The sequence below is a fragment of the Aythya ferina genome, assembly GCF_964211825.1.
Source record: "Aythya ferina genome assembly, chromosome: 2".
NCBI classification, from domain to species: Eukaryota; Metazoa; Chordata; class Aves; order Anseriformes; family Anatidae; genus Aythya; species Aythya ferina.
Genome location: NC_140297.1, coordinates 9,488,739 through 9,515,588, shown reverse-complemented (window position 1 = coordinate 9,515,588; position 26,850 = coordinate 9,488,739). Strand labels below are relative to the sequence as shown.

The 26,850-nt window shown below is 49.7% G+C and overlaps 2 protein-coding genes across 6 annotated transcripts; one reads left to right on the top strand and one right to left on the bottom strand.

The window, feature by feature from the left end:
- Positions 1–3,652: 3,652 nt before the first annotated feature.
- Positions 3,653–7,819, bottom strand: LOC311431423 (uncharacterized protein). Of its 5 annotated transcripts, none has more exons than XM_084508873.1 (4): positions 7,706–7,819; positions 6,809–6,888; positions 5,219–5,398; positions 3,653–5,111 (listed from the first exon to the last, which is right to left on the bottom strand). In XM_084508873.1, exons 2-4 carry the CDS (start codon positions 6,848–6,850, stop codon positions 5,004–5,006), a joined length of 330 nt encoding a protein of 109 aa, XP_084364999.1. In that variant the 5' UTR covers positions 6,851–6,888; positions 7,706–7,819; the 3' UTR covers positions 3,653–5,003. The 5 variants fall into 5 exon arrangements, 3 of the variants coding, with proteins under 3 accessions (XP_084364999.1, XP_084365000.1, XP_084365001.1); XM_084508874.1 differs by having other exon boundaries at positions 7,676–7,811; XM_084508875.1 differs by lacking the exon at positions 7,706–7,819 and adding an exon at positions 7,040–7,283.
- Positions 7,820–16,690: 8,871 nt separating this feature from the next.
- Positions 16,691–19,951, top strand: MNX1 (motor neuron and pancreas homeobox 1; the record flags this gene model as incomplete). Its single annotated transcript, XM_084511807.1, has 3 exons — positions 16,691–17,351; positions 19,126–19,286; positions 19,403–19,951. The coding sequence occupies 3 exons, from the start codon at positions 16,691–16,693 to the stop codon at positions 19,733–19,735; spliced, it is 1,155 nt and encodes a 384-aa protein (XP_084367933.1). The 3' UTR covers positions 19,736–19,951.
- Positions 19,952–26,850: the final 6,899 nt, after the last annotated feature.

Below are 26,850 nucleotides of genomic sequence, written 5' to 3'. Positions count from 1 at the left end.
TATCTTATGTCAGAGGTAAATGCTACTCATAAATAGCTGCAAAGGCAATTGCAGTTTCAACTGAGGTAGAATTAGGACCATTAGGTGAGTTAATTTCATCAGATCCAACCCAAACCCATAGAAACATAAGAATATGTAACTGAAATGCTTCAAAGCATGAAGTTAGCATTAATCCACAGATAGGAGAAACAAGATACAGAGCAGCCATGAGATTTGCCTGTTATTGAACCAGTCACAGATAGCTTTCACCTTGCTTACCTGCAGGCAGGAAAAAAGTTTGAGAGCAGTTTCTTTCTAAACAAATATAGCTCTTTTATTTTTTTATTCTTTTGCAAGATTATTCACAAATTACCTGGGAGCTCTTAGCAGTCACTAAGTAGTTGGGTGAGCAAGATCCAGCACATACTCAAATTATTTTTCAGGGAGTATTTGCTCTTCTTGCCATGGCGATCTTCCTGCCGATTGACTGGCAGGCAGAAAGCTGAGCATAAGGAACATGATGATTCCCAGAGAAGGTCTTTCCCATTAACAAAAATGAGGTCTCCCATTAGCAAAGATTCACTATCATATGGCGACTCAGAACAAGGGCAGAGAACACAATCCACAGACACAAACGATACACTGACCTGACCCTCAAATGAAAATTTGAGACAAATTGAGACAAAATGAAAAGGAGACAGGGACACACCTGGATCAAGCAGCTTCTGGGAATCTTCATGATGGTTCCCATATATTGAGGTATTACCAAATATTGGGCACTGGATCACACATTCTCCTTTTATTATCTGCCTTCTGTTAGGTGCTCATCAGGCACTTTGTTATGCGTTGCTTGCTTAATCCATAACCTAGCCACATGTTTGTGATCAATTTTTGTATTTTTTTTTTTTTTCATCACAGATGCACTCCCAATTAGCTCCTCATTGCCACTTGCACAAAGTTGCTGGCAGGTTGCTAGTGTAGCATTAGTGGCCTAGAAAACTCTCAGCCAGCTCTTGATAAACTGCCTCTGGGTTGACTGCAGATCACAGAAAATAGGGTGGTTGAGAAGCTCTGATCTGAGCCCGGGACAAGCTGAACACACTTAAGCTATCTCTGGATGCTGCGTTTCCAACCCTGACTGTTTTCAGACTTCCATAGTTTTAATTTAACCTACATCCATGCTACAAAACTACTTTCCATTAAGTACAACAGGAGCTTTTTGCTTGCTTACATGTCATTTATTTGCTGGGGGATGAGTTAGGGACGTGCCTGTGAAAAGGAGGAATTTTCTGAACACATAAAGAATATTTTTTTTCCATCCAGTAAAAAAAAGATTCCTTAGGTTATTGAGGTCAGTGACACACTCTGATTCCTCTTCCTCATCCATAGCAGCACCTTCCATTATTAATCAGACAGAACTGGAGATTTTCCACGTCGTCCTTTCAACTTGATGAGTAGGAGTGTGCAAACATCCTTCTCTAGGGATTTGATTTCAAAGCTCTTGCAAATATTTCTTTCGTGCATACTTTCACTCATTGCCAACTATTTTCTCCTTTTCTCAGCCATTCCCAGTTCAAAGTTCCCACTTTCAGCTTCTGCCTTTTTCCAGTGATCCCTGTGGTCCCAGAGTCAGTTCAGCGATCCTCCTGCCATGACTTTTCCCCAGTAAGAGAGGCTCCTTCCCACTCCAACTTTTTGCTGACTTTATTGCTTTCTTTCTGAGGAGTTTAATAGTTTTGGGGTTTGATGATTTTTTGCCCTTCTTGCCAAAATCAAAACCATTTAAATGCTCGCCTTGCCTCCCACAGTGGAAAGAACCTAGCATGTTAAAGAGTGGGTTTGGGAGTTCAAAACCCAGGCAATAGGAGGTTGCCAAAGCTTTAAAGTCATTCATCTCCAAAACGGAGGGAAAAGCAATTCTGTCATGACCTGTATTTTATTATCCATCTCATATTTGCACGCCAGGAGGACAGAAGGGACGTTTTCTCTCTCTTGGATTGGCCAGAATAACCTACAGCACTTTTAAAAATCAATTATATTATTTAGCAGGTTTTCAGCAGTTCAGCCTGGAACTGCTGTCAGATCGTAGGCAGCAGCGTAGTCAGAGACCTTGAGAAGCCCTTGGGTCCAGCCCAAGTGCAATCAAAAATACCTGTTTAATCTCTGATTGATCTTTCACTAGTCTAATCTACTAAAAATGATTTTGCTGTGTTAGACTTCAAGCCCCTCCTGCTTCTGTAGGCATCCCTTCATGCTTTGCAGGCTGCCCAGGCAGGAGCAGTGACCTGCCTCAGCACAACACACTCTGATCTGATTTCCATTCTGTTCACCACTTTCCAAAATTCTGACTTCACTATAAACCTGGTGTAGGAAGTCTCTTGTTAACACTTTGGTTTCCTTTTGTGAAAATAAAATATACAAATATATATGTATATATATATTTAGTGTTACATAGTCATGTTCCCCCATGTTTTTTTTTTCAGTACCAGAGGGTTCTGAATGGATAGGGCTACTCTTAACTATTTTTTTTAAATCTTTTTTTTTTTTTTTTTCAACTGGAGCAGACAATTTTGCAGAATCTGAAAGACTGCACAGGCCAGGAAGTTAGAAAGTTCAAAAGACATGCTTTCTGAAAAGCTCAGTAAGCCTCTCCATCACTGTAAAACTGCAGGTTGAACACAGGCTTTGCTTTGCTCCTGCACAGGATGCCTGCAAGCAGATCCCCTTCATAGGGGGCAGCTACAAAAGCTGACCATGGGTTTAAGAAAAGGGCTGACCTTAGCGATTTCTTGACCCCTTTTTCTTGTGAGTGGGAAGGAAATAGATAACATACCAGAGAGTGAAGATGCCTTACCTAGGAGGGCTGTCAGTCCCAGCTAAATGAGTGAATTGCTTCAGAGTGAATGATTCAGCCCTAGAAAGTGAAAAACACCTACTTATAAAGGAGTAAAAACACCTAGTAAAAACACCTATTTATAAAGGTGTTTATTTTTATAATTTAAATTAAATTTAAATTTATATTTATTTTGGCTCCCCTAAACAACGCTGCATCAGAGCCTTGGATGGCCATTCTTTTTTTACTGCTCTTTGTGCCAGGTTTCAAAGTCCTGTGTTTAGTGCAATAGGTTGACCCAATTCCACCGCTGAATGGCAGCAAAGGTGAAAATCTCAGCAGTGCCACTAAGGGAAACTGTCCAGCTCCAGCAAAGCTGTCCCCATCAGCAGCCCCATCTCTCTCCATCCTACAGAGGTGGCTGCTGCTGATGTGCTGGGGCATTTAACAGTAGGTGACTGTTCCACCTTGCCCACCTACACAACAGAGAATTTTCTTGGGAGTTGACTTAGTTAGCAAGCCCAAAATATATCCAGATATCCACCGGTGCCTGTTTGTTTACAAAATTGTCATTGTCTTACAGCCGGGAGTTCTGATAAAGGTTAATTACTTAGATAAATTGAAATATCTATGTTCATTTACAAATGGACATAAAATGAAGTCTCAATTATTATAATTTATTTACACTGTCAACTTAGATGAAAGCATATTCAAAAATATTGCTGAAAGCTGGGGCCCTGGGGCCTGATCCTTCAAAGCCTTAACTGCGACAGTAGCTCTTGCTCCCATGGGGCAGCATTTCAGTCAAGCAAATAATGACAGATAACAACTTTTGTTTGGTGAAGAAACAAAAGCGATGTTATTTAAGAATAACGTGTGCAAATAATTCCTTCTTTGCCCAAAAGTCACACACATTTGATTGGGAAAGTCAGGAGCATTTTTGTGCTACAGTAAATTCATAGCAAATATAAATAGACACTTCCATATATTTATTGCTCCAGAGAGACTTGTAGATGGATTTCACCTCACTTACCATACCACAAGCAAATTATGTTGAAATCCTTCCAAGATCTGAGATGATATGTTTATAAATTCTCCTTGTTGAACTCTTGGCCCCAAGTAACTTTATTATAATAAAACATTTAGGTGTTTATTTTATTTTTTTAATGCATTCTGTTTTCTGTTTACTATGAGAGAAATGGCAGCGGTTTGTAATTTCACATTCATCGGCTAAATTTTATGCTGCAAAACAAGCATAAAGCATAAATGCATCAAATAATAAAATAACACCCCAGTGTATCAGATATGTAATGAATTTCTGCATGTGCTGTTGTTTTCATTACGCTGATTTACAGCCGTTTTAATGTACACAGTCTTCTTAAACAACTTAGAGTTGATTGTTCTGGAACTAGACTGCGATTCAAGACAAAATACTGGACGCTTGCCATCTTTTAGGGAGGTTATCAAAAACCCTCTGGGGGCAAACAATCATGGATTAAAGAGCTTAGGTTATTCAGCATAACAATGACGTTCTGTCCACTGAACCCAAATGCAAAATACGTTGGAAGCAAAACCAACACCACTGGAGCTGGAGACAGGCAAGCAGCAAGGGACCACGATGTACATGTGCGTGTCAGTGTTTTGCAAATCACACATCAACCCTGAAATCTTCATTCAGGAACTCCTGGTGTGTTCCTGGTAACTTTGCCTGAGCATATACTTCTAAGTTCACAGTGCAATTCTAGCAGTTCTGTGCATTATTTTTGTTCTTGTGCAATATTGGCAAGGTCCCTTCCAACAGCGGCACTCCCTTTGGTACGTGCAGGTAGAAGGACTCCCTGCTGACTGTCTGTCATGGCACATCTGTCTGACAGTTGTGCCAGCTCTGTGCCCCCAGACCTGTCTGTGCTCAGCACCTCGGGAACGTCTGGGTGCCAGTTTTCAAGAGGTGGGTGCCAGTTTCCAAGTCATGGGGATGCTTCTTAACATGTTATTCAGGGATTCTTCTCCCTGATCGAAGCGAATTTGTCATAACTGTGATTAAAGCAGATTTACCATCTTAGTGGCAAGGCTGGGGAAGCCAGGTATGAAGCAACTGGAAAACAGCCCAGGGCAAAGCCCACAAAAACTTGTGAACCTCACAACCACCATGGATTTCTCCATTAAGGGGCTCTGCCTTTTCTTCGCTGCATCACTGTCGCAGACACGCTGTCATGTAGTTCCTCTCCATGTTGTAGTTCCTCTCCATATCTCCTCCTGTTTTGTCAGGATGTCTCTGAACAACAGCCACCAAAACTGCCTGAAAAAGAGCAACAACACCTCTGGTTGATGCCTGGATCTGTCTGTTCCTGCTCAGCTCCCTCTGCTGCCTTGTTCCACATGGTGCTCAGTGTCCCCTGCACTCACCAGAGCAGCCCCAGGAGCTGCAAAAGGATAAATGCCTGTGGTGACTGTACCAGGAGGTAAAGCAATTCCAGCACCCAGCTTTGCTGCCAGAAATGTGGTTGGAATTACTGCAGCTGTTATCTCCTTTAATCTTATCTCTCTTACAGGCTCTCTCACCAGCTTCCCAGTGAGTGGTAAGGACTGTAGTAACATCAATTACACATCCATTAGCATTACCAATATCACTTTTCATGCAGCATTATCGAGATACGGATGTAGAAAACGCCAATATTTTCTTTCCCCGCACTACGTTAATCAAGCTGTATGTCGCCACATGCCCGCTCGTGGCAGAGGCTGTGGTATTTGTGCTGATTTAACATTTACAAGCCGCCAGCCTGCCCAGGCGCTGTGCTCCTCACAAACACGTGTGAAAGGCTAATGGGCTCAACTGAAAAATGTGTCTGACTCCAGTAATCTTACAAACGCTTGAAACACATTAGGGTACTCACACTGCTTTGTGGACATGAGGCCTGATCCCATTCACCACCAAACTGGTGGTAAAATTCCCGCAGCCTTCCCTGAGGCCCAGTTCTGCTGGGTGGGCTGAAGGCCTGCCTTGCTGGGGAGGTGTTTCCAGAACAGCAGCACTTGCAGCAGGGCTTATTCCACCCCTGCTTGTCGGGCAGGAGCTCGGGGTACATGCAAGCTGCCTCATAGATACTTAAAACTAGGTAGGACTCATCCTTCTTTCCTTTTTTTACATACCACGATGCCCTTCCAGCCTCAAGCCTGGACCCAATGTTGACTTCACCATCAGCTTCTCCTTCCCACCAGCATCACCTTGCCCGCTCCCACCCCCAGCTCTCCACTCACCACAAGCAACAGCCATCCCCTTCAGCCCCATGTCCCCACACTGTCCCCAGAGTGCCACCCTCCTCTTCCTTCACCTCTCCCTGCTGCACACAGAAGGCTCAGAAAAGCAGAAGCCATGTGCTGTCCTTCTACCTCTTCATATGCTGCCATGTTGCCTTTACGGACATCTCTTGGCCATCCTTGTCAGCTTTCAGGCCAGGACTATGGTGTAGGCACGTATTTGCTTAGCACCAAATGCAGCAGGGCCCTGATCCATTGCCCTGACCCATCAGCTACCCCAGCAGCTGCTACTGCTGCTGACAGAGGTTGTAACTGAGCTAGGCCATTAGCCTTTTGTTTTCCTTTAATGAGAGAGTAATTTCTGTTGACATTGCTTGGTCTAAGTGTTGGTATCCCAGTATCGTCCTCATTTCACACTTATTTCACACAGTCCTGACACGATAACAATGTCCACTTAATCTTGCATGGAAATTCCCTTTCAGTGTCCATTGGTCTCCCCTGATTTATGCGGACACTGCTTTCTTGTGTCACTATGAACTGCTCTCCATAGATTTTCCGTGTCATTGATTTGCCATCACCTCCACAATCCAATACAATTTTCCTCCACTTGCATTTGATATTCTCGTGTTGACACCGAAGACCTGCATCACTAATATTGTATTAACATCATTCTGACATGGGAACAAATCCTCGCGCTAATAACATTTACTGATAATAACATCACCATAATGCAGTTACCAGTAATTTGTTTCCGTAGGATTCAGTCTTTGGACTTGACATTCAGACATCCTCTCCGAAGCATTTTTGTTGAGCACCCCCTGCAATGCAGTGCTCTATCTGAATGAGTAGCAAAAACTGCAATACTAATAAATACCAATAATTTGATAGATTAGATCTTCAAATATGTTTACAAGCAAATGTTTCGGTCTCCCAATAACCTACACAAAAAATAAACTTCCCATTCCATACCAGAATAAGCCTGGAGGGTTTCTCAAGACTTTATGAAAAACTAGCAGAGGATCCTTGGAGTAAGCAATAGCCCAAGGGCTATGTCAGCTATATGAGAGACCCCAAGTTCGTCCTCTCTTCTACCTGACCCAAACAGGCTCCAGATGGCTGCCCTGACCTGCTGGTCATTCCCCATGAAAGGACCTCATTTTTGTTACAGCCAGAAATTCTGGCTCAGACCCTAGCAATCTCTCTCAACAGAATTTAATCAGTACTGATATGTTCCCATGAAAAGTTTCAGTTTCAATAAATCAGCATTTTCCAAGAAAAAAAAAAAAAAAAGCATCTAGTTGGAAAACTCCCAGCCCACTCAGATCTCTGCTATCAGCTACAGAAAGTCAATATTATTCTCCATCATCAGGACCGCCTCTACACTTTTTTAAGAAAGAGAAACTAAGATCCCAATAAAGGGTACGCTTTTTGCTTTTTTTTTTTTTTTTCTCAGTATTTCCTGAGTGATTAAAGACCCCAGGAATTTCATAGGACCAGTGCTCCAAAGTCATGTGTAAGCTTTCAAAAACGCCGCCCCAAATCCATCATTCTGAAACCTGATTTTTAAAGCCTGAGGTTAAAAACACAGTAAAAGCTAAATGAAACCTGGTTGAGGACCACACAACAAGAACATACTGTCCAAACAGTAATAAGAAGAGAAAGTTTTGAGCCCTTCTAGCTAAGGTGTGGGTCAAGAAGTAAATCCAGGCCCTTCTGCAAGGCATGCTGGTGAAGACAGCTCTTTTTCCCCTGCCATGGAGCATCTCATTTGCCAAACCTATATGAACTGCCCGAAGCCACAGCTGGGGCCAGCACCTGGTGCCTCAGGTGTCCCTTAGCAAGCTCTGCCTCGAGAAGACTCCTTCAGGCTCTGCCAGCAGCAGCTAAGGATGAAACGGCTCCACTATATTTCCCATTAACAGCAGACCCAACATATCCCAATACTTCCAGTAGCAAACCTTCCATATTTGTAGCTGACACAGAAATCTGGGGGAAAACTAAAGGATTTACTGAGCTATCCCTGGCTGCTGCTCTGCTCACAGAGGCAAACAAAGTATTCACCAGAGAGCTTTAGGAAAACTCAGTATTAAATTGTCATTTTGTCAATAAAATGTCATTTCATCGATAGAATATCCAGGTGGCCCGAATGTTTCTGCATAATTAATTCTCCTGGTGCATTAAGGAATGTTGTACACAATATTAATCAAAAAGCACTGTCAATATAAGGACCATATATAAACCCTGCTAAAAAACAACAAACCTGTTTGAAAGCTAAGCTTTCTTTTTTTTTTTCTCTCTCTTTTTTTTTTTTTTTCCCAAGATGACCCTTCAGTCTAAGGGAGATGTGGATGCTGCTATCAAAAATGCAATTAAGAAAATAGCACGGTGGTCCCTGGAACCAAGAGGGCAACTGAAATTTTTGCAAGCATTTTGTTTAGGTCCCCAACCCTTTTCCTTATCAGCAGGGCTTTGCTGGGACCTGGACTTGAACTGTAGCTTCTGATACATTAGAATCACTGAGAGCAGAGCCTGGGAGAAAGAAGAATTTGTGGTTCTCTGAAAATCCTGTGATTTGGGCTCTTGTGTTTGCTCTGAATAAAAGAATAAAAATAAAAAGCAAAATGTCATAAAACTTTCTGAGAAACTCTGCATTTGGAAATATCTCACCAAGGCAAACAAAAGCATATTCTCTCGGTTTGGATTGAAATCTTTGACCGAGGTGATTTTTTTCTAAAGTCACTTGCAGTGAAAAGAGAGCATTGCAGCCCAGGACTGTCAAAAATTCCCCTGCGAGCCCCAGTTAATTCTCGCAGGGCTCTGCCGCTGCCTGCTCCCTGCCGAAAAAGCCCCTCGCCCCCATGTCCCCTTCCCAACCTGCCCCCTGCCCTTCCTCATCCTCATCCTCCCCATCCCTAGCCCCAGCCCCTGAGGCTTTAGCATCCCTTTGCTCTCAGCAGGGGAGGCACAAAAGCAGCCGCAGGGAGGGAAGGAGCATCCTTGGATCCTGAGCAAAGGCGGACACGGGGAAATGGAGCTGGGGATGCTGCGGAGCTCACGGGGGAGCCGCTTTGGAAAGTTTTATGATTTGGCCAAAGGCTGGGTTTGTGGGATCGATGACAGGAGGTGTGCCCCCGTGCCAGGGGGACCTGATCCAGCCCCAGCTGCGGCTGTAAATCAGCTCAGTGGGTGTGCGAACACCCTCCCTGGGAAGCTTCAAGGCAGGCGAGACGGTGCCGCTGGTTAGCTCTTAACCTCTTGCTTGGAAATGGCTCAGCCCTTTGGGAAAAAAAAAAAAAAAAAAAAAAAAAGAATAAATTACAAAAAAAATCAGGCAGATATTTTAGCTCAGGCATTTCAGCCCCCATTCACTTTTGGTGGAATCAGAAACCAGGAAAGCCAGAAGGGATATTTTAGGCATATTTGTTTGCAAACAGCAGTGGCAGCCCTGCCAGCAGCAGCGGTTATTCAGGCAGGGCGAATACAGCCTCCCGCTCCCTCCTCAGAGGGACGCCGTGGCACAAGGGAACGAAGCAGCAGGATCTACTGGAAATATTTTGATTTTTGTCCTCATGTATCAGAGGAATGTCACAAAACTTGCAGTCGTTTTATTTGCTCGAATCATTCTAGCAATCAGCAGATCTGCATCACCAAAGCAAGTCAGTTCTGAGCCTAAAACGAAGCAATCAGTTCTGAAGTGAATAATATGAACTTTAAATGATTTTCTAGCCTTCTATTTATCAAGATTACTTTCTACAAAATTTTCATCAGAGATGTTACTAAATTCCATTACCTTCTTGTGATTAGCTCCTACCCTTAACATAGGAAAATTGATGCTACAATGTTTTCTCTCCCCAGAAAATCAGAGGTGCCACAACAAGTTGCCATATTCTGCACAAATAAGCCACTAAAGCAAAGAATCCACTCAGACTTATCTATTTTATTTGTATTTTATATTTTCAGTGTGTCTGCATTTTAAATGTATTTTAATGTAAAGGTTAATGGAGTTTTAATAAAGGGCAGATGGCTACTCTAATTGCAGAACACCCAGCATACTCTTTTAAAAACCTCTTTAGCTGGCTAGACAGATATTAATAATTCTGAATGCCATTAGAAAAAGCAGAGGTTTGAAACAAATGATTCTTCGAAGTTAAATTTATTATTAAACCAAAACTGCAATCGTTGCATGCATTTTGCAAAGAAAAATTGTATTATCAATATATTTCCCATCAAGTGATCCCGTGAACTCTTTATTATCTATTATCTATAGCTAAATTATATATACTAAAGCACCAAATGTTGAACTTCCCATTATATATTGTTTCGTACCCAGATGACAACTCTCAGCCTGTTGTTATTTTAATTTTCTAAACACTTCACCAGTCGTGCAGCCTCCTCCCTGCCTGGATCTTCTTCTGCAAGAGCGTGGCTCCTGGGCCACATAGCATTATGCATGCACATCACAATCCCTGGTATGTGTCTTAAAAAAAAAAAAAAAAAAAAAAAAAAAGGAAATAAAAAGCATGAGCTATTTTGCACTGGGCCCCACGCCAAGAAGAGCCTCCTTGCCTCCAGAAAAATACAGTGAAAGCAAACCATGTCCACGAATGCCTCCCGAGCAGCCAGCTTGCTGGGCGTGGAAGGTGGCCAAATGCTGTGTGGGGATGAAGAGCCCCAGGTACCAATCCCGTGGGCTTTATGGCCAAAATAATAGGATTTTTTAAGCCTTCAGAGCCTGGTGTTTCAAAGTCCCTGGGTCAGATTAAGCCCTCAGTGAGGAGCAGAGTCCCTGTGCTGGAAGTGCAAGAGGCACAGAATTACTCCAGGATTGCTGCAGGACCCCATGGGGCTCGCAGCCCCCTGCTCTGATGCTTTTGATGATGCTTTTGGGGTTTCCTGCACCTCCGACAGCAGAGCTCATCCCAGCACGCCTCTCCTCACCGACAAAGAAAGGAATTAGGGAGGCACGGACTAACCCCGTAACACCTGAAATAATTTAAACCGGACAGCAATTTTCTGCTTTGGAAATAATTTCTGTAACCTCTTCCTGCCCCCGCCGCAGACCCCTCCACACAAACCCGTGTTCGCCATAATCATCACCATCGCCCTCTGAAATTAGCAGTTACATTAACAAGGTTTTGAAATATGGGCTGGAATGCGGTTTGGGGCTCTGCAATGGAATAGAAGTAAGTTTTATATCATTTTATGGACGGACATTAATCAATGCTAAATCACAATGAGAGTCTTATGGAATCACATCGTGCAATCTCCTAAATCGCGAGCAGCTTGCCGTGATTGATGTCCCTCCGACAACATTTGATAGGATTAATAGTGGGAGCGGTCCACATTTAGATTTTACCATGTTAGGTGCTTTCTCTGAGCCAGCCTTGGATGGGAGGGACCTTTGGAGCCCGGGCCAGGAAGCAGTAGTATTTGTCACATTATTAATCTGCCCTTATGATTCATCTTTTATCCTTCCTGACATTTATGTCGTTCCTCTGACATGCACGTTGGAGGCCCAAATGCTCCCAGAACTGAGTGACGTGAAGGCAAGGGGAGTCTTCGTCTGCCTCCCGAAGAGGTGGCAGGTATCGCACCCTCCAGCCACATGGAGTTGTCACGTCACCAAAATTTCCCTCGAAAAACAAGAGCAAGAAGCCTTTGCTGGGGGGAGAGGAGGTTGCAGGTCTACGTGGAGCCTCTGCAGGGCTGGAGTCTGGGGCCACCTGAACCTCCAAGAGCTGCAGCCCCAGCATCCCACCAGGATGCTCCTGTCTGGATGGGCCGAGTGACATGGGGTGGGTTGGGGGTGGTGAGGCACAACTGCACCCAGCTTTCCTGCAGCCCCAGGGGAAGGTTCAGCATCACCCCAGACCTGTCTGGGAGGTGACTTCTCCACCCCAGGTGTTTAAACACAAGCTGTGCCGGGCCACCAGGACAGCCCAGTGGGATGAGGGACGTCCCAGGTATCTGCCACAACCACTCAGGCCCCGGGGACAGGGCCAGCCCTGCCCACAGGACCCCAAAACTGGGACTGGCAGAGCATGTGGCTGCTCTGCACCAGGGGCTGGATGGCCCAGGTGTATGTGAGGCAGCAAGGAGACCCCATGTCCTTTAGGACAGCCCTCAGGGGAGGGGACACGTCCCCAATCCCATCCACCTGGGGGGTGCACAGAGCACCCAGGGGCGCTGGCACAGAGTAGGGGCGAGCTTTTCCCCAAACAGCGCTGTTCCTCCTCAAAACCACCCGGCTTTGGTGGTTTATTTCATTTATTTTTCTGGCGGGGGCCGTGCGGAAATTCGGCGCAGCGCCGGCGCACGGGGCGGTGCGAGCCATTTTCAGACGGCGCCCCGCTGCGAGCCATTTTCAGACGGGCTCCCGGCTTGCGCGGGGCGCGCAAACTCCCCGCGGTGCTCGGGGCTGATGCTTAAGACGTATGGAGAGAGGAGTAGTTAAAACCCGCATTATACAGCTCCGCCGCGTCGAAAATCGCGTGCGCTGACCCATATATTTTAAACCCGTAAACGGACTCCAGTCGTTTAAAATATTGCAACGTCGATAGGACTAATTAATTGGGAATAAGGAACGCGGGGATACAATTAAACGAGGAGAGAATCATTTTCTAATTTAATAGCGGGGCATTTATAAAGAGCGCGAGCTGAAAAGGCACCGAGCGATCCCAGCGGCGCGGCGCTAAATCAGCGCAGCCCGGGGGGGGCCGGGGAGGGTCCGTGCGCCCCCGCGCAGAGCCGCGGAGCTGCGGGTGCCCCCCGGCCGCAAACACTGCGCGATTTTATTAGCCCCCATTTCCCCGGGGTAATTTATGGCGATAAAACAGACACCCGGGGTCCCCTTAAATTGTCTTTTCATAATGAATAAATTTAAGCCGGCTAATTAATATATAAACTAAGCCGATTTGTCAGGTTGATTTGTATTTTAGTTAATTGTGAAAGTAATTACCACACGGGCAAATTAACAGCTTTCTGGAAATGACCAAGGCTGGGGTTTTATTTCCTTCCTGGGTGAAGAAAATTCATTTTTCCCAGCTCTTGATGTGATGAATAAAAGCCATAAATCTGGGTGATTGGTGCAGGCAGAGTCTAAATGGCTTCATATTTCATTTTAGGTTTAATAGAAATATTCATGCTCTGTTTTAATGAAATTAAATTGGAGGGGGGTGGACTGCGAGGCTGGCGGTCGGGGCTTAAAGGGGCAGCGCAGATGCGGTGGGCTTTTTGTTGGCTTTTGGCGGATGAGGCGCTCGCTGCTCCAGGCAAACCTGATGAGAGCAGCCCAAATAAACGTAAAATTGTCGCTCGAAGTTATCTGAAGAGAAGCTCCAACGAGAGCCGGCCAAAGCTTTGGAAGTCGGCTTGCAGAAATTAAATATATATAAATTAAAAAGCGGCATAAAGAAAACAGCCTGGCTGCTCAGTGCAGGGACGGCTTTCTCCCCCAAAAAATGAACGGGTGAGGTGCAAAGAGGATGGGAAATCTGGCAGGGTGCTGGCTGAGCATCCGTTCTTTTCAGGGTCACCACCCCAGAGGATGCTCGGTGCCCTGCTGCTGCTCGGGGCCCTGCTGCCGGGGGGTGACACGGCCGAGCCCGAGCATGGGGGATCCCTCCGGCCCTACGAGCACCCCGGGGCTGTCCCGGCCTCCTTTTCTCCCTTTTGGGGCTGATGCCGAAGTTTGCGGGCATCCCAGCGGGGTCCCTATGCCGGGAAGGGGATCCTAATGGATCCGCCGCGCGACTTGTTGATTTCCCCCGAGCAAATCCGGCTTTGATGCAGTCCCAGCGAGAGCGGTTAGCTGATGAATTGACAAAAACTAATCAGCTTTATTGGGAAACGGGTTAAGGGCAGCGGAGTGTCAATAATTCTCCGCCTGACCCCCTCATCCATTAAGGGAGGCAGGCTGATTAGAGCGAGGAGCCCCCGTGCTTTTTGCACCGAAATTGCTTTCATAAACTCACCATTATTAGCAGTCAAGGCGAGCAGCTAATTTAGAGGAAGACATCCCGAGGATGTCACATCTCGCAGGGAGGTTTATGTATCATTAGCTCATTTACACAATGTCGCGGCGTAAGATGGGCTTTTGGCAATAAGGCTGGCCCCGCGCCCGCGGGTCGCATCGGCTTTGTAGGGACCGGGGGGGGCACAGGGGGGACACAGCCGCATGCCGACCCCCCCCTTGCACCGGTCAGGCTGCTTCAAAAGGCGAGATAGGGATCTGTTTGCCGGGGGGGCTGCTGAAAGGAGACCACCCGGAGGTGTCCGGGCAGCGCGCTATCTGCGCCGAGATAACCGCGCATTGTTGGGGCTGGATCAACACAGGTGCGGGAGCGCGGCCCTCCCTACCCGGGCTGCGGGAGCGGCGTGGGAGAGCACACCGAAGGGAGACGGGGGAGAAAGGGGGAGAGAGGGGAAAAACGGGGGAAAAGGGGAAAAATAAGGAAGAAAGGAAAAAAGGGGGGAAGGAAGAAGAAAAAGGGAAAATGAGAAAAAAAAAAAAGGAGGAAAAAAGGGAAAACGAAAAAGGGAAAAATGAAAAGGGAAAAGAAATAAAAAAGGAAAAGAGAGGAAAACGAAAAAGAGAAAAAAGGAAAAAAATAAAACGGAAAAAATAATAAAAAAGGAAAATTTAAATAAAAGGAAAAAAGAAAAAAAAAGGAAAAAGAATAAAAAGGAAAAAGAAAAAAAAGGAAAGAAAAAAAAAAGGAAAAGTAAAAAGGGGAAAAATGAAGAGGAAAAAAGAGAAAATGGGAAAAAGGGGGGAAAAGGAAAAAAGAAAAAGAAAAAGGAAAAGGGGAAAAAGAGAAAAAGGAAAGAAAGGGAAAAGGAAAGAAGGAAAGAAGGGAAGAAGGAAAGAAGGAAAACGGTGAAAAGAAAAAATGAAAAAGGAAAAGGGGGAAAAAGGAACAATGTAAAGGGGAAAAAGGAAAAAGGAGAAAAAGAAAAAAAGGAAAATAGAAAACGGGAGAAAAGGAAAAAAAGGAGAACAGGAAAAAAGGAGAAAAGGAAAAAAGTAAAAAGAGGGAAAGAAAAAAAATGAAAAAGAAAAAAGGAAAGAGGGGGGAAAAAAAAAGGAAAAAAAAAGAAAAAGAAAAACGAAAAGTGTTCAATTAGGAAAAAAAAAAAAGTGGAAATCGAAATTCCTCTCTGAGCACGAGATGTGCTCCCCCCCGGGCGGGAGGGCAGGGGGCAGCGGCCGGCCGGCCCCGGCGGGGTGGGAGCGGCCGAGGGGCAGCGGGGGCCGGGGCTGGGCCGGCAGCGTTGCGGTGCCCCCCCCGGGGACACCCGGCCACCGCAACACTGTCGGCCCTTGTCCTGCGGCTCCCTTCCCTGTTCCCCCCCGCAAACTGCACCCCTATTATTATTATTATTATTATTATTATTATTATTATTATTATTATTATTATTATTATTACCACAAAGCCCCCCCGCTCCTCCATGCGCGGTCCCCCCGCTGCCACCCGCCTTGGGGTCCCGGGAGGTGACAGCCGTGTCCTAGGGGGGGTCCCGACCCAGCACCCCCTGGCTCAGGACCCCCCCGGGCCCTCTGCCCACGGAGCGGTCTTGAGAAGGGGATCAGGAAAAAAAAAGCCGTGGGACATTTCGTTGTCGCCTTCGTGTTTTTTTTTTTTTTTTTTTTTTTTTTTTTCTCGGTTCCCTTTTTTTTTCCCCTTTTTTCCTTCCCCGTTTTTGCTCCCCCCTCACAAAGGGAAGCGGGGGCCGGGGGTCGCTCCCTGCTGTCGGGGGCAGCCCCGCCGCCCCTGGACGGTCCCGGGGGAGGGGGGTGACAGGGTTGGGGGTGTCGCATGGGGTCGGGGATGTCGCACGGGCACTATAAGGTTTTGGGGGCGAGAGTAAACCGGGGCGCACCGGGGGCTCCCCGCGGCCGCCCCCCCGGGTTAAACGGGACCCATGCGGGGTGGGGGGAGACCCCCTGGCTTCTCTTTTTCCCTTTTCCCGTGGCTGTTTGTGCTGGATTATCGGCTGTCCCCCCCCCACACACACACTCTTCAGCGAGGCGCATTCTGGTGGCAGGCATGACTCCCTGACCCACAGGTGTTTATTCTTTCCAAACTCCTCCAAAAGCGCTTGGCGGCGCGTTTAGGGCAAATATTTACCGTGTGCGAGAAGGGGAGGGGAGGGGGGGGGGGGAATAAACTCCTCAACACCTCGCCGGGACCCCCGGTGAGGGCAAAAAAAAAACCACGGGGCGAACCCCCCAAGAGCCTCCCCCGTCCCCTCCGACGGCGCTTTCTGGGGGACCGGGGAGGGGCTGCGGGGCCGTGCCGTCGGGGGGGCGAGGGAAAGGGGGGTAGGGGGGGCTCCGTGACAGGTGCTCGGCGGGGCCAATAGCGGGCTCGGCCTCCCGGCGCCGCCAATGGAGGCTGCAGAGCCTCCGGCCCAATGGGAGCCTCCTGAAGGCCCTTGTAGGGTCGCACCGCCCAGCGCGGCCCCACAGCCGCCCCGCTGCCCGCCGCCGCCGGGAGACGCGGGCCCGGCCGGGGGCCGCCCGCCCGCTGCCGTCCCAATTCCCCCCCCCCCCCTTTCCTCATTTTAAAAATCCTCCCCCTTCTCCCGGCATCGTCGCCGCCCGCTGCCGGTGCTCCCATGGAAAAATCCAAAAATTTCCGCATCGACGCGCTGCTGGCTGTCGACCCCCCCAAGGCGGCGGCGGCGGTGGGGGCGCAGAGCGCTCCGCTCGCCCTCGTCGCCTCCTCGCTGGGTGGCAGCGCGCCGCGCGGCTCCAGCAGCTCCAGCAGCTCCAGCGGCAGCCCCCCGGCTTCCTCCTCTTCCTCTTCTTCCTCCTCTTCCTCCTCCTCCTCCTCCTCTTCTTCCTCCGAGCAGCAGCAGCAGCAGCAGCCCGCCGCCGGCCCCGCCGACCGCCTCCGCGCCGACAGCCCCTCGCCGCCGCCGCCTCCGCGCATCCTGGCCGCCCACTGCGCCCTGGTGCCCAAGGGGGGGTTTTTGGCTTCGACCAGCGGCCACCCCCCGCACCACGCCGGGATGGCGCTGGGACTGCACCCCGCGGCCCCCGGGGGGCCCGGCATGCCCCCGCAAGCGGCCCTATACGGGCACCCCATGTACGGGTACTCGGCGCTGGGCGGGCAGCACCCGGCTCTGTCCTATTCCTACTCGCAAGTGCAAGGGGCGCACCCGTCCCACCCCGCCGCCGACCCCATCAAGCTGAGCGCGGGCACCTTCCAGCTGGACCAGTGGCTGCGGGCATCCACGGCCGGCATGATCCTGCCCAAAATGCCCGATTTTAACTGTGAGTATCGCCTTCCGCAGCCCTAACCCCTCCGCAACCCTAATATCCATCCCCCCGGCCCCCAGCTCCCGGCTCCTATGGTTTCAACCGCGAGTTTCAACCTGCTTTATATTATTGTTAATTTTTATTAAAAGGAGGAAACAGCCATCCGCAAGGGATGCCCGTGTCGCCTCCTTATCCCCTGTCGCCCTCCAGCCCGTTTTTTTAGGGCGGCTCAAACGTGACGGCTTCCAGCCCATCCTCACTGAGCAGCCCATCCCTGACTTCCCCCAAAACGCGGGTCCTGACCCCCCAGCCGCTCTTTATTTTATTTTTCTTTTCCCGGCAACGGGCTGAAAATAACCGCGGCGCTCAGCCCTACGAGCGGGTGTAGGGTTAGGGGTCAGCAGGGGCTTGGGGTCCGCGGGGGGACGAAGGGACGGGGAATAACGAGGTCGGAGCGGTTCGGGACGAGGGGCTGGGGGCTCTGGAAATGCTGCACGAAATCCCCCCAGCCCCAAATCGCAGCCCCAGCAGCAGAACAGCTAGGCCTCACGGCGACGGGGACCTTTCGTGCATCTGTTTTAGGCACAGATCATTTCCTTAGGTGTGAGCTCTCAGCGGGGACGGCCGGTTTAACAATACCGGAGGTGTAGTTTTACGAAAATCGTGCCAGGAAAAAAAAAAAAAAAAAAAAAAAAAAAGAATTGGGATGTGTTTTTTTTTCTTACTCTGCACACGTTCGCAGACAAAAAAGTCCATTGTTTTCTTTCGGATTGAGGTTGTTTGGGCTGGAACATTCAGGAAGAAAAAAAATAATTAGGGGAGCTGTCAGAGCCCTGCTTCTCAAACAAGGCGCAAGGGGGAAGAAATAAGCGGGGAAAATCGCACGGCGGTGACAAAATCCCATCCACGCTCCCGTCTGCGAGCCGGACACTGCCCTTTTCTCTCCGTGCCCTCTTCGGCAGCCTGGCCCCAAAAGCGGCCCGGCAACCAGAGCATTTTCTTCGGTCCCAAATCAAATCAAACGAAACCCCACAACGCGCCGGGAAGCGCGGGCACGGCCGGGGCGCGCTCCCGGGTGTCGGAGCCCTGTGTCCATCCATCCACCCCCCTTTTTTTCTTTTTCTTTTTTTTTTTTTTTTTTGGATAAAATCCCATATTTGATTTTTTTCACGCGGAAAACACACCGATATATATATATATGTATATATATATGCATATATATATCTAGTCTGTATATATATATTGTGTATATATATTGCGTATCTATATATTTTAATTTATATTTGTATATTAATTTATATATCATATATTACTTCATATACTATTTTTTACCATTTATATTTATATAGAAAACGCATTTTTCGTTCAAAGCCAGTTTCCCACCCCTCGCCGCTCCCTTCCCCGCTGCAATCCCGTTAATTACAGCCGGGGGGGCCGGGAGGGGGCTGCGAGCGCGGTGGGTTTAAGCGGAGCCGCGCATCCCACGGAGCGAGCCGCGACCCCCGGCTCCCTTTTATTGCCTCGCCCTTGGGCTCTGGGGAAATCAAAGGGCAGATTTTTATTTTTATTTATTTATTTATTTTTTTCTTTCTGGCTTTTTATTTTTCATTCCATTCATTTCATCGCAGGCATCCCCTGACACCTCGCTACCCCGCGTGGCGCGTCGGGTCCCCTCTCCCCTCTCCGTGCTCTCCCCCCCCGGTGTCCCCCAGCATCCCCCCGACGGCTCCCCCATTTCTTCCCCCTCCTTACCCCGGCTCTGCTCTCACCCCCGCGGTTCCCCCCGCAGCCCAGGCTCAGTCCAACCTGCTGGGGAAGTGCCGCCGGCCCCGCACGGCTTTCACCAGCCAGCAGCTGCTGGAGCTGGAGCACCAGTTCAAGCTGAACAAATACCTCTCCCGGCCCAAGCGCTTCGAGGTGGCCACGTCGCTGATGCTCACCGAGACGCAGGTGAGACCCCGGGGGTTGGGGGGGGGAACAGTGGGAAATAGGGGAGCCGTCGGGGCGCCGTCGAGGGGCCGGGGCTGAAGCCCTGCCCCAAATTTCTCGCCCCCCTCCCTTCCCAGGTGAAGATTTGGTTCCAGAACCGGCGCATGAAGTGGAAGAGGAGCAAGAAGGCGAAGGAGCAGGCGGCGCAGGAAGCCGAGAAGCAGAAGGGGGGAGGCGAGGACAAGGCGGACGAGGAGCTGCTGCTGCCCGCCCCCGACAAGAGCGGCGGGCGGCGGCTGCGGGAGCTGCCCGACAGCGAGCCCGACGACGACGACGAGGAAGAGGAGGAGGAAGAAGCCGGCAGGTGCTGCCCTTACCACTCCTCCGACTGCTCCGAGGCGGACGAGGAGGACTCGCAGCCCCGGGGCCGGCACGGAGCCCCCCCGCTGGCCCCCACCCAGCCCCAGTGAGCCCCCGGCCCCAGCTCCCCGCCCGCCCCGTCGGGGCCGCCCCTCCCCAAGACCCCCCCTTTTATTCCGTTTTCTCCCCGCTTGGAGGGGGATGGAGAAGAGGATCCCCCGTGTGCCGGGAGGGGGAAGGAAGATTTGCGGTGACCACAGTGTTATTATTGACTGAAAAGCAGACAAAACTTGATCCCCCCGCCCCCCCAAGTCCCAACCCTCCGTTCGCTGAGTCTTGGAAATGGTTTTGTTCTGACTATATAGCGGGAAAACTGGTTATGTCCTGAACGTTAAAACTGCTGGAAATCTCGATACCGTCTTTATTTTTGTATATCGTATTTATAAAAAATAAGAATAATAATAATAATTGCCTCTACTTATGCATGCTAAATTATTACCTCCCCACCCCCCCCACCCGCGCGGTGGGGTGGAAAATAAACGGCGTTTTGTACTTGAGACGTGTCAGGGGTCTTGGGGGGGCCTTGGGGGGGGGCTAGGGAAGGAGCGGGGCCGCGGTTTCCAACCCGAGCTTCCCCCGAGTGGCATGGACGGGGGGGGGCCGGCGCAGTGTGCCCCTGCTGTTTCCCCCCGGGGTCGTGGGGGGGGGGCAAAGGGCTCAGCGCCGTCGGGGAAGGGGCTCCAGCTTCTTCTTTCGACCACTGTGACCTCCCCGTCCCTCCCGTCCGGATGAGAGGGGTGCGAAGCGGCTGCGCCCCCCCCTTTTTGCACCCCTTTGCCCACCCCTCCCCGCCGTCGGGGCTCCTCTCGCCCCCTCCCGCAGCACCCGGGGACCCCAAAGCGGGACACCCCCCAGCGGGGAGCAGCTCCCCTTTGCAGGATCGGCCTTAATTAAGGTTTTGCAAACGAGCTGCAGGGGGCGAAGGCTCCCCCCCAGGGCTCTCCCCGACGCCGAGGAAGGCCCCCCCCCCCCCCCCCAGACGGCCGCAGCCGCCGCCCCGGCATTTAGCTCGCCAATAAATCGGCGGATCCATCCGTCCTTGTCACGGCGGCTCTCCCCCAAATCAATTACGGGGAATTTAAATAACATCACCGGCTCAGCCCCGCCGGCTCGGGGCCACATCCCGCAATTTATCCCCGCTAACTGAACGGAAGCGCAAGATGCGCGCAGCCAGGGCGCAGCCGCTTGTATCGGGGGATAAAAAGCTCCGAACCGCGGCCTGTTCCCGCTCCCCCACTTTTAAAAATTTTCATTATTTAATTTTTATTATCTAATTATTATTATTTAATTATTATTTTTATTTTTTTTTTTAAGGCAGCGTTTTGCAAGCCCGCGCTAACCTTTCCAAGGAGAGCTGCGCGGCCCCAGCTTCTCTAAAAATCCCGCCTTGAAACCCAGCCTGGAGCACGCAGGGGGCTTCGACCCGGAGATAGCACGGAGGAAAACACCTCCCCATCCCGGAGAGCTTCAGGTGCTGCCGCTCGGAGCTGGGCTTTAAGGCACGACCCGGTTATTTATGGGTTTACCGGCCCGACACACCCAGTGCGCCGCGGGACTACGCTGTAAATCACAGCCGCGCACAGGGGAACCGTAAATCTGGCCGGATCCCGTGTGTCGGGAACCTGATCAGGGTAAACCCGATTTAGGCTTGATCGATGCCTGCCCCCCTTGCAGGGAAACAATCGTGTTGCGGGCTCGGGTTGAAATCCGTAGCGCGGTGCCCTTTCGTTCACAGGCCGCGGGGTTTGGAGAATTTGAAGAGAGAAGGGGGAAAAAGGAGGGAAAAAAAAAAGGATGGAAAGGGGGTATGGGTCGCTTCGTGAATTTCCACGCTGCTGGCTGCGGCTGCATCTGCCCTGGGGGGGCGGCTGCGGCTCCCCCGCCCCTAAAGCCGACGGCGCGTCCCGGTGTCACCGCTCTCTGCCCCTGAAAAGAGCCGAAACAAGGCAATCCCCGTCGTTATCCCCCCCAAAATCATCATCGTCATAACCAAGAGCGAGCTGAGGTCACCTCTCCAAGAAATACCTCGCCTCAACCATTAATTTCCAATTAAATCCTGCTAATTAAAGTGGCCGGCATGCGCCGTCGGGCCAGGATGCGCGGAGGTGTGTGTCCAGACGTGAGAAATCGCCTCGCAGGGCACAGGCAGCCGGTCCTGGGCTCCGTATCAAAGCCCTACCGGTGTTTTGTGTCTGTCTCAATAAAATTAATCTCTTTAAAGCCCGGCCTCTCACAAGAATACCTTCAGTGTTCCAGACTACAAGGGCAAATATGTTTTTCAGATTCTGTTTTTATGGACGGATTAAAGTTTATTTTCCATAATAGGGCACCTAATAAAACTCATAAAGCTCTGTCAGTCTTACAGCTGGTGGCCTCATTTAACACTTTCACTTCGTAAATCATTTTACAGCTTACCAGGTGTTTCCAAAACCGGGAGGAGAGGGGGGGGCGGGAAGAGAGCAAGGAGGGGGGAAGGAGAAATTAAGCTCGCTGAAAATACAGCTCAGCTCTCTTCGCGGTGGGTGTGTTTGTGCTGTTGTTTGGAAGGGCTTCAAAGACGGTGTCGATCCCAATAGGGGAGAAAATCCCTTTAATCAGGCTTTCCCACGGTCTTTTGAAGTGGTGGGGTTCACGTGCGGCACGGGGAAGGTTCACAGTGATGGATGGGGACTGGTAATGGGTGCTGTGCTCCTGCAACGGGACCCAACGTGCACCCACCTGGGCTTGGCAGCACTGCTGGTGATGACAGTGATGGTGGTGGTGACAGTGATGGTGGTGGTTGTGGTGCTGGTGGTGATGTTCTTGGTATTGGTGGTGATGATGGTGTTGGTGCTGGTCATGGTGGTGGTGGTGGTAGTGCTGGTGGTGGTTTTGGTGGTGATGATGTCCTCAGCACTGTCAGGGCCAGTGTGGCTTTAACCTCCCCCATCTGGAACTGCAGCAGGCAGTCTATGCACAAGGAGGCCCTTTGGGGTTTTGTTGCCACACTAGAGGAGAGGTAAGCACCACCTCGGGTGGACGTTTACCTTGGAAAAACAACGTGGTTTCAGCATGGATGTCATTAACCGGCAATTCCGCGAGCATTAAGTGGGAAAACAAAAGAACCAAAATCGGAGCCATATGCTTGAGGTAAACCTGCGAAAAGTCTTTCAAATGGGAACCCATAAATATATAATCCCCCTCGAACTCTCCACGAAACTTCTGGGGATGAAATACTTCACTAGCAGAGAGCCTGTTGATGATTTCTGAAGTCCAAACTCTCGCATGCGTCTACAGCTAATGGATTAAGTCAGTTTTTCCTCCAGGGCTTGGGAGGGCCCTGTCCCCCAGCCTGGCCTCCTGCTGAGCCCCTTCCCTTTTATGCCAGGAGGGCCACGAGGAGGGGGCTGTGCCCCAGGGTAGAGGATCCCAGCCTGGAGCCTCTTCTGCTTTCATTTGGCTTTCCCTTCGTGTGCTGTGGGTGCCGGGATAGCTCCACAGTGCTTCAAATGTGAGAGCAGAAATAGTCCTGGGGCCTCCTTGCGTGGCAATGGAATCACCATTTAGGATTTAGGAGGCCAGAGTGATCTTTAATTAATTCAGTATTTGAAATTATTATCCATAGGACCTCTGTTAATGTCCTTGGCCAGCTTTTGGCAAGGTGGAAGTCCCTGGTGGGGAAGGAGAATCCTTGTCCCCATCCAGCCCCGCAGGTGCCACTTCCCTAAAAACAAATGTAAGGCAGCCAGCACGGATTTTAACCCAGGAACAGGGCACGGGGTTGATCCCAATGTGGAACAACATCTCAGGGAATAGGATGGGATGTCCATCGCTGGGTATCCCTGGCTGCCCTCCCGGGGGAAGCCAGTCCTGGGGGCTCGTTTTCGCTGTGTGATTACGGCTGGCAGAGCACGGAGGGCTGCACAGACCATCTAATGACTCGTTCCGGACTTAAACATGATGAATCTATAAAGCACACATTGCTCTAGCAGCTAGGTGCAATTTTAGAAATGTTAATGAGTAATTACATAAAGGTTGTCCACAGTCAGTGATGTTAATCACTGTTCTTTTGCCAGGGATAATTAAGACAGCAATCCAGCAGCGTAAGCCAGCGCTTCCTGCTGTCTCTGCTGCCTCTTTCTCTCTTTCCAGCTCCCTGCTTCTGCAGGGATTTTCTTGCCTTCCTTCCCTCCTCCCATGCTTTTAGCCCCAATCTTCTCTTAGGGGCCTGCTTGAGTGAGGCTGGGACATTTTTAAGCCACATCTGAGCATCCCACGTGCTCCTGTCAGGGTGAGCTGAGGGTGTGGGGAGAGGCAGATTTGGGTAATGGGAGCCTTCGTGGTCCTTCCCAGAGCATCACAGCACCAAGCTCCACTTATGTGGTTTGTTATAATAAAACCTATAAATTTTTCCACATTTTCACTCTTCAGCCCATATTCAGGTGCTGTTCAGTGTATGGCAGGGTCCACATGATGGAAAGCCCATGGCAGGGGGTTTTAGAGGAGGAGAGAGAAGGGACCACGGAGACATTAGGTGGAGAGGCCAGTCTGGGTGTGCAGAGCAGGGGCTGGACCATCAGGAGCTGCAGGCAGTGAGCTGGTAGCACCCTGAGAAAACCTTTTCTCCTCTGTTGACTTCTGAGCTGTCCAGAGAGAATGCCTGTCATGCTACAGATCCTCCCGGGTAGTGTTTGGTTTAAGGACAGGAGGGAGGAAGCTCTTTTATCAGCTAGAAAATGACAAAACACTTGAAATACGTCCTCCTTGACTCTTCCACAAATTCCTCTTTACACATCCAGAGCTTACATCCGAGCATCGATTTTAGCAGCTGAGGAATAGGGGACAACATTGAGAAAGCTTGCTGTGCCTCAGAGGGCTCTCCATCAGCCTGCAGGCAATGCTTCACACCCATGTCTGCTTTCTATGCCCTTGTGTGTACCTCTTCCTAATTTGTGCTGCACGGTACCTGTGTAGTCTTTGGTGTAAGAAACTGGTGAGAGAGCTTCATCTCTTGTGGTATAAGCACTGAGCTTCATCCCCTGCCCATACCTGAAGGCTGCTCCCATGGAGTGGCTCTCTGCCCCCTGAAATGCTCCTGGTATTTCATACCTGCACACCCCAGGGAGGTTTGAGGGTCCTCTCACCACCCTAACTCTAAAAGGTCTGTAATGGATGTTTAGTGACAACTGCCATGCCTGGAAATCTGTCAGAGGTGGGACCGAAACAACCATTTCTTGCTACTGACAGAAGACCTTAAGAGAAGTGCTCATAAAGGGTCTCTCTTTGCAATTCTACCCTGTGGCTCTCCTAGTGACATCAAGTTTCTTTGCCATTTTTGAGTGCATTCACTTTCAAGTCTTCCCTTCATACGCTGCTTTTGGTGCGGGAACTGCTTTGTCCAAGGCCACAAGAGCTGTTTGGTGCCAGCTGGCTCTTCCTAAATTTATCCTTGATAGCTGCTCGTTTCATTTCCTCACGGTGTTGTTAGGGAAGCGATACCTGATTCTGCATTGTACGTGCATCTAAATCAGGGGAAGGCTGCTGTAATTCACAGCCTTCTCAAGCAGGGCCGCAGCTTGCCCCAGCCGTGGTGATAGCGCAGCTGTTTTCTGGGGGCAGCCGTGATGTGCACACCCGTGGGCCTCCCGCTGAAGTAAGCCTTACTGGAGGCAAGTTTCCTCCAGGAGATGAAATCACGAGAAGCGGCATCTGGTAAAAGAGTCACATCTCTACCTACAATTTCCTGACACGGCTCCAACCCCGCAATGGCTTTAGGTGAAGGCGCTCCGCTGCGCCTTTGGAAAAGCAACCCTGCGGATCGGATTGTCTCATCGAAATAAAAGCTTCAGACTGTCTCATCTGATTTAGGAAAAGGTCAAGAGCTGCTTCCCAGGCACAGGGGTCCTGGCCAGGCACAGAGCTGCCGCTACACTCACTACAAGGTGATGTCCAAGCACAGGAGCTGATATTTGGGTATTTACAAAGCCAAAAGCACCGTCTTGCACACTTGGCACCACGCTGCTCCCAGGCTGGGCCCGCTGGTGTGCAGGGTTCACCCGCAGCACGACACAAACCGAACGATGCCAAATGTGCTCTGAGCACAGCATCGAGTTGCTCACCTTCATGGCAGGACAGAGCTGCTCGCGTTTGCTCTTTCAGAGCACCACCGATACCAGCTCGTCATGCCCGGTGCGAGGGATGGGGGAAAAAGGGGAAGTTAAAAAGCCCTGCAGAAACTTGGACCGTTCAGGTGCGGCGCTAAAACCCTGCCAAAAAGGACTCGCATATGATTTATCAGCATCACACTCCGGCCAAAGCGAAAAACCAGACTTTACTGCCCCGTTAATTTTGATACAAAAACCAGAGAAAGTTAAAAACAGCATTGGTCAGCTTAAAGGAAAACAAAAATTGAAACAGTGATAATAGCTATGGGGGGACACTACTGCTTAGCTTAAATTTTCTTCTGTATGGCTAAAAAAAAAAAAAAAGTGAAACATCCGGCTTGTAGTTAAATGTATCTAAACAAATCCTCCTGTATTTCCCCCTGGCTTGTCACGTGTAAGGCTCAGTGCTATAACCACAGCTGCTTGGTTTTCCAGGGTAGGGTATTTTTCTCAATTCAAAGCCCTTTTCTGCTCCTGAAGCACTAACCCCCCCAGCCACGTTATGGAAGGATTTTGGACACTTTAAGTGGCATCTTTCATATTAGAACTGTCAGGGAATATTTCTTACCGAGTATTTGACTGGCTCACAGGAAGAGATCTCTACAAGCCTGCAGATGAGCACGCAGATAAATAGCAAACTGTGCCCTGCCTCCCACCTCTGCCGGCAGATGTTCAGCCAGTTGGTCCACAGAAAAAAAAAATATCAAGAATGGCTGCATCCAAGGGTCACGAGTCCACGTTAATCCTGAAATCATCACATTTCTGTCTGACACTTCTTCCCTCCCTGAATTACAGCAACATTGCGTGACTTACTCCCCATCTCCCCGCAGTAATTGTCCTTGCACCACGACTACGGCACCGTGGACTGGCAGCGCCTTTTGGCTGCTTTCCATGGAAATTCAGTTTTTCAAAAAAAAAATTTATGTTTATGCATAAATATGACAAATGCAAAAGCTGCAGGTGGGTAAAATCTGCTTCCTGCAGAAACAAAGCAATAACTGTAATAACCGACTGTGAGTTAG

Coding starts and splice junctions, on each gene's coding strand:
- LOC311431423 (XM_084508873.1), bottom strand. CDS start 6,850: ATGTCAAGTCCAAAGACTGAATCCTACGGAAACAAATTACTG. Junction 5,399..6,808: donor CCTACGGAAACAAATTACTG/GTAACTGCATTA, acceptor ATGTTACTACAG/TCCTTACCACTCACTGGGAA. Junction 5,112..5,218: donor CAGCTCCTGGGGCTGCTCTG/GTGAGTGCAGGG, acceptor GCTCTTTTTCAG/GCAGTTTTGGTGGCTGTTGT.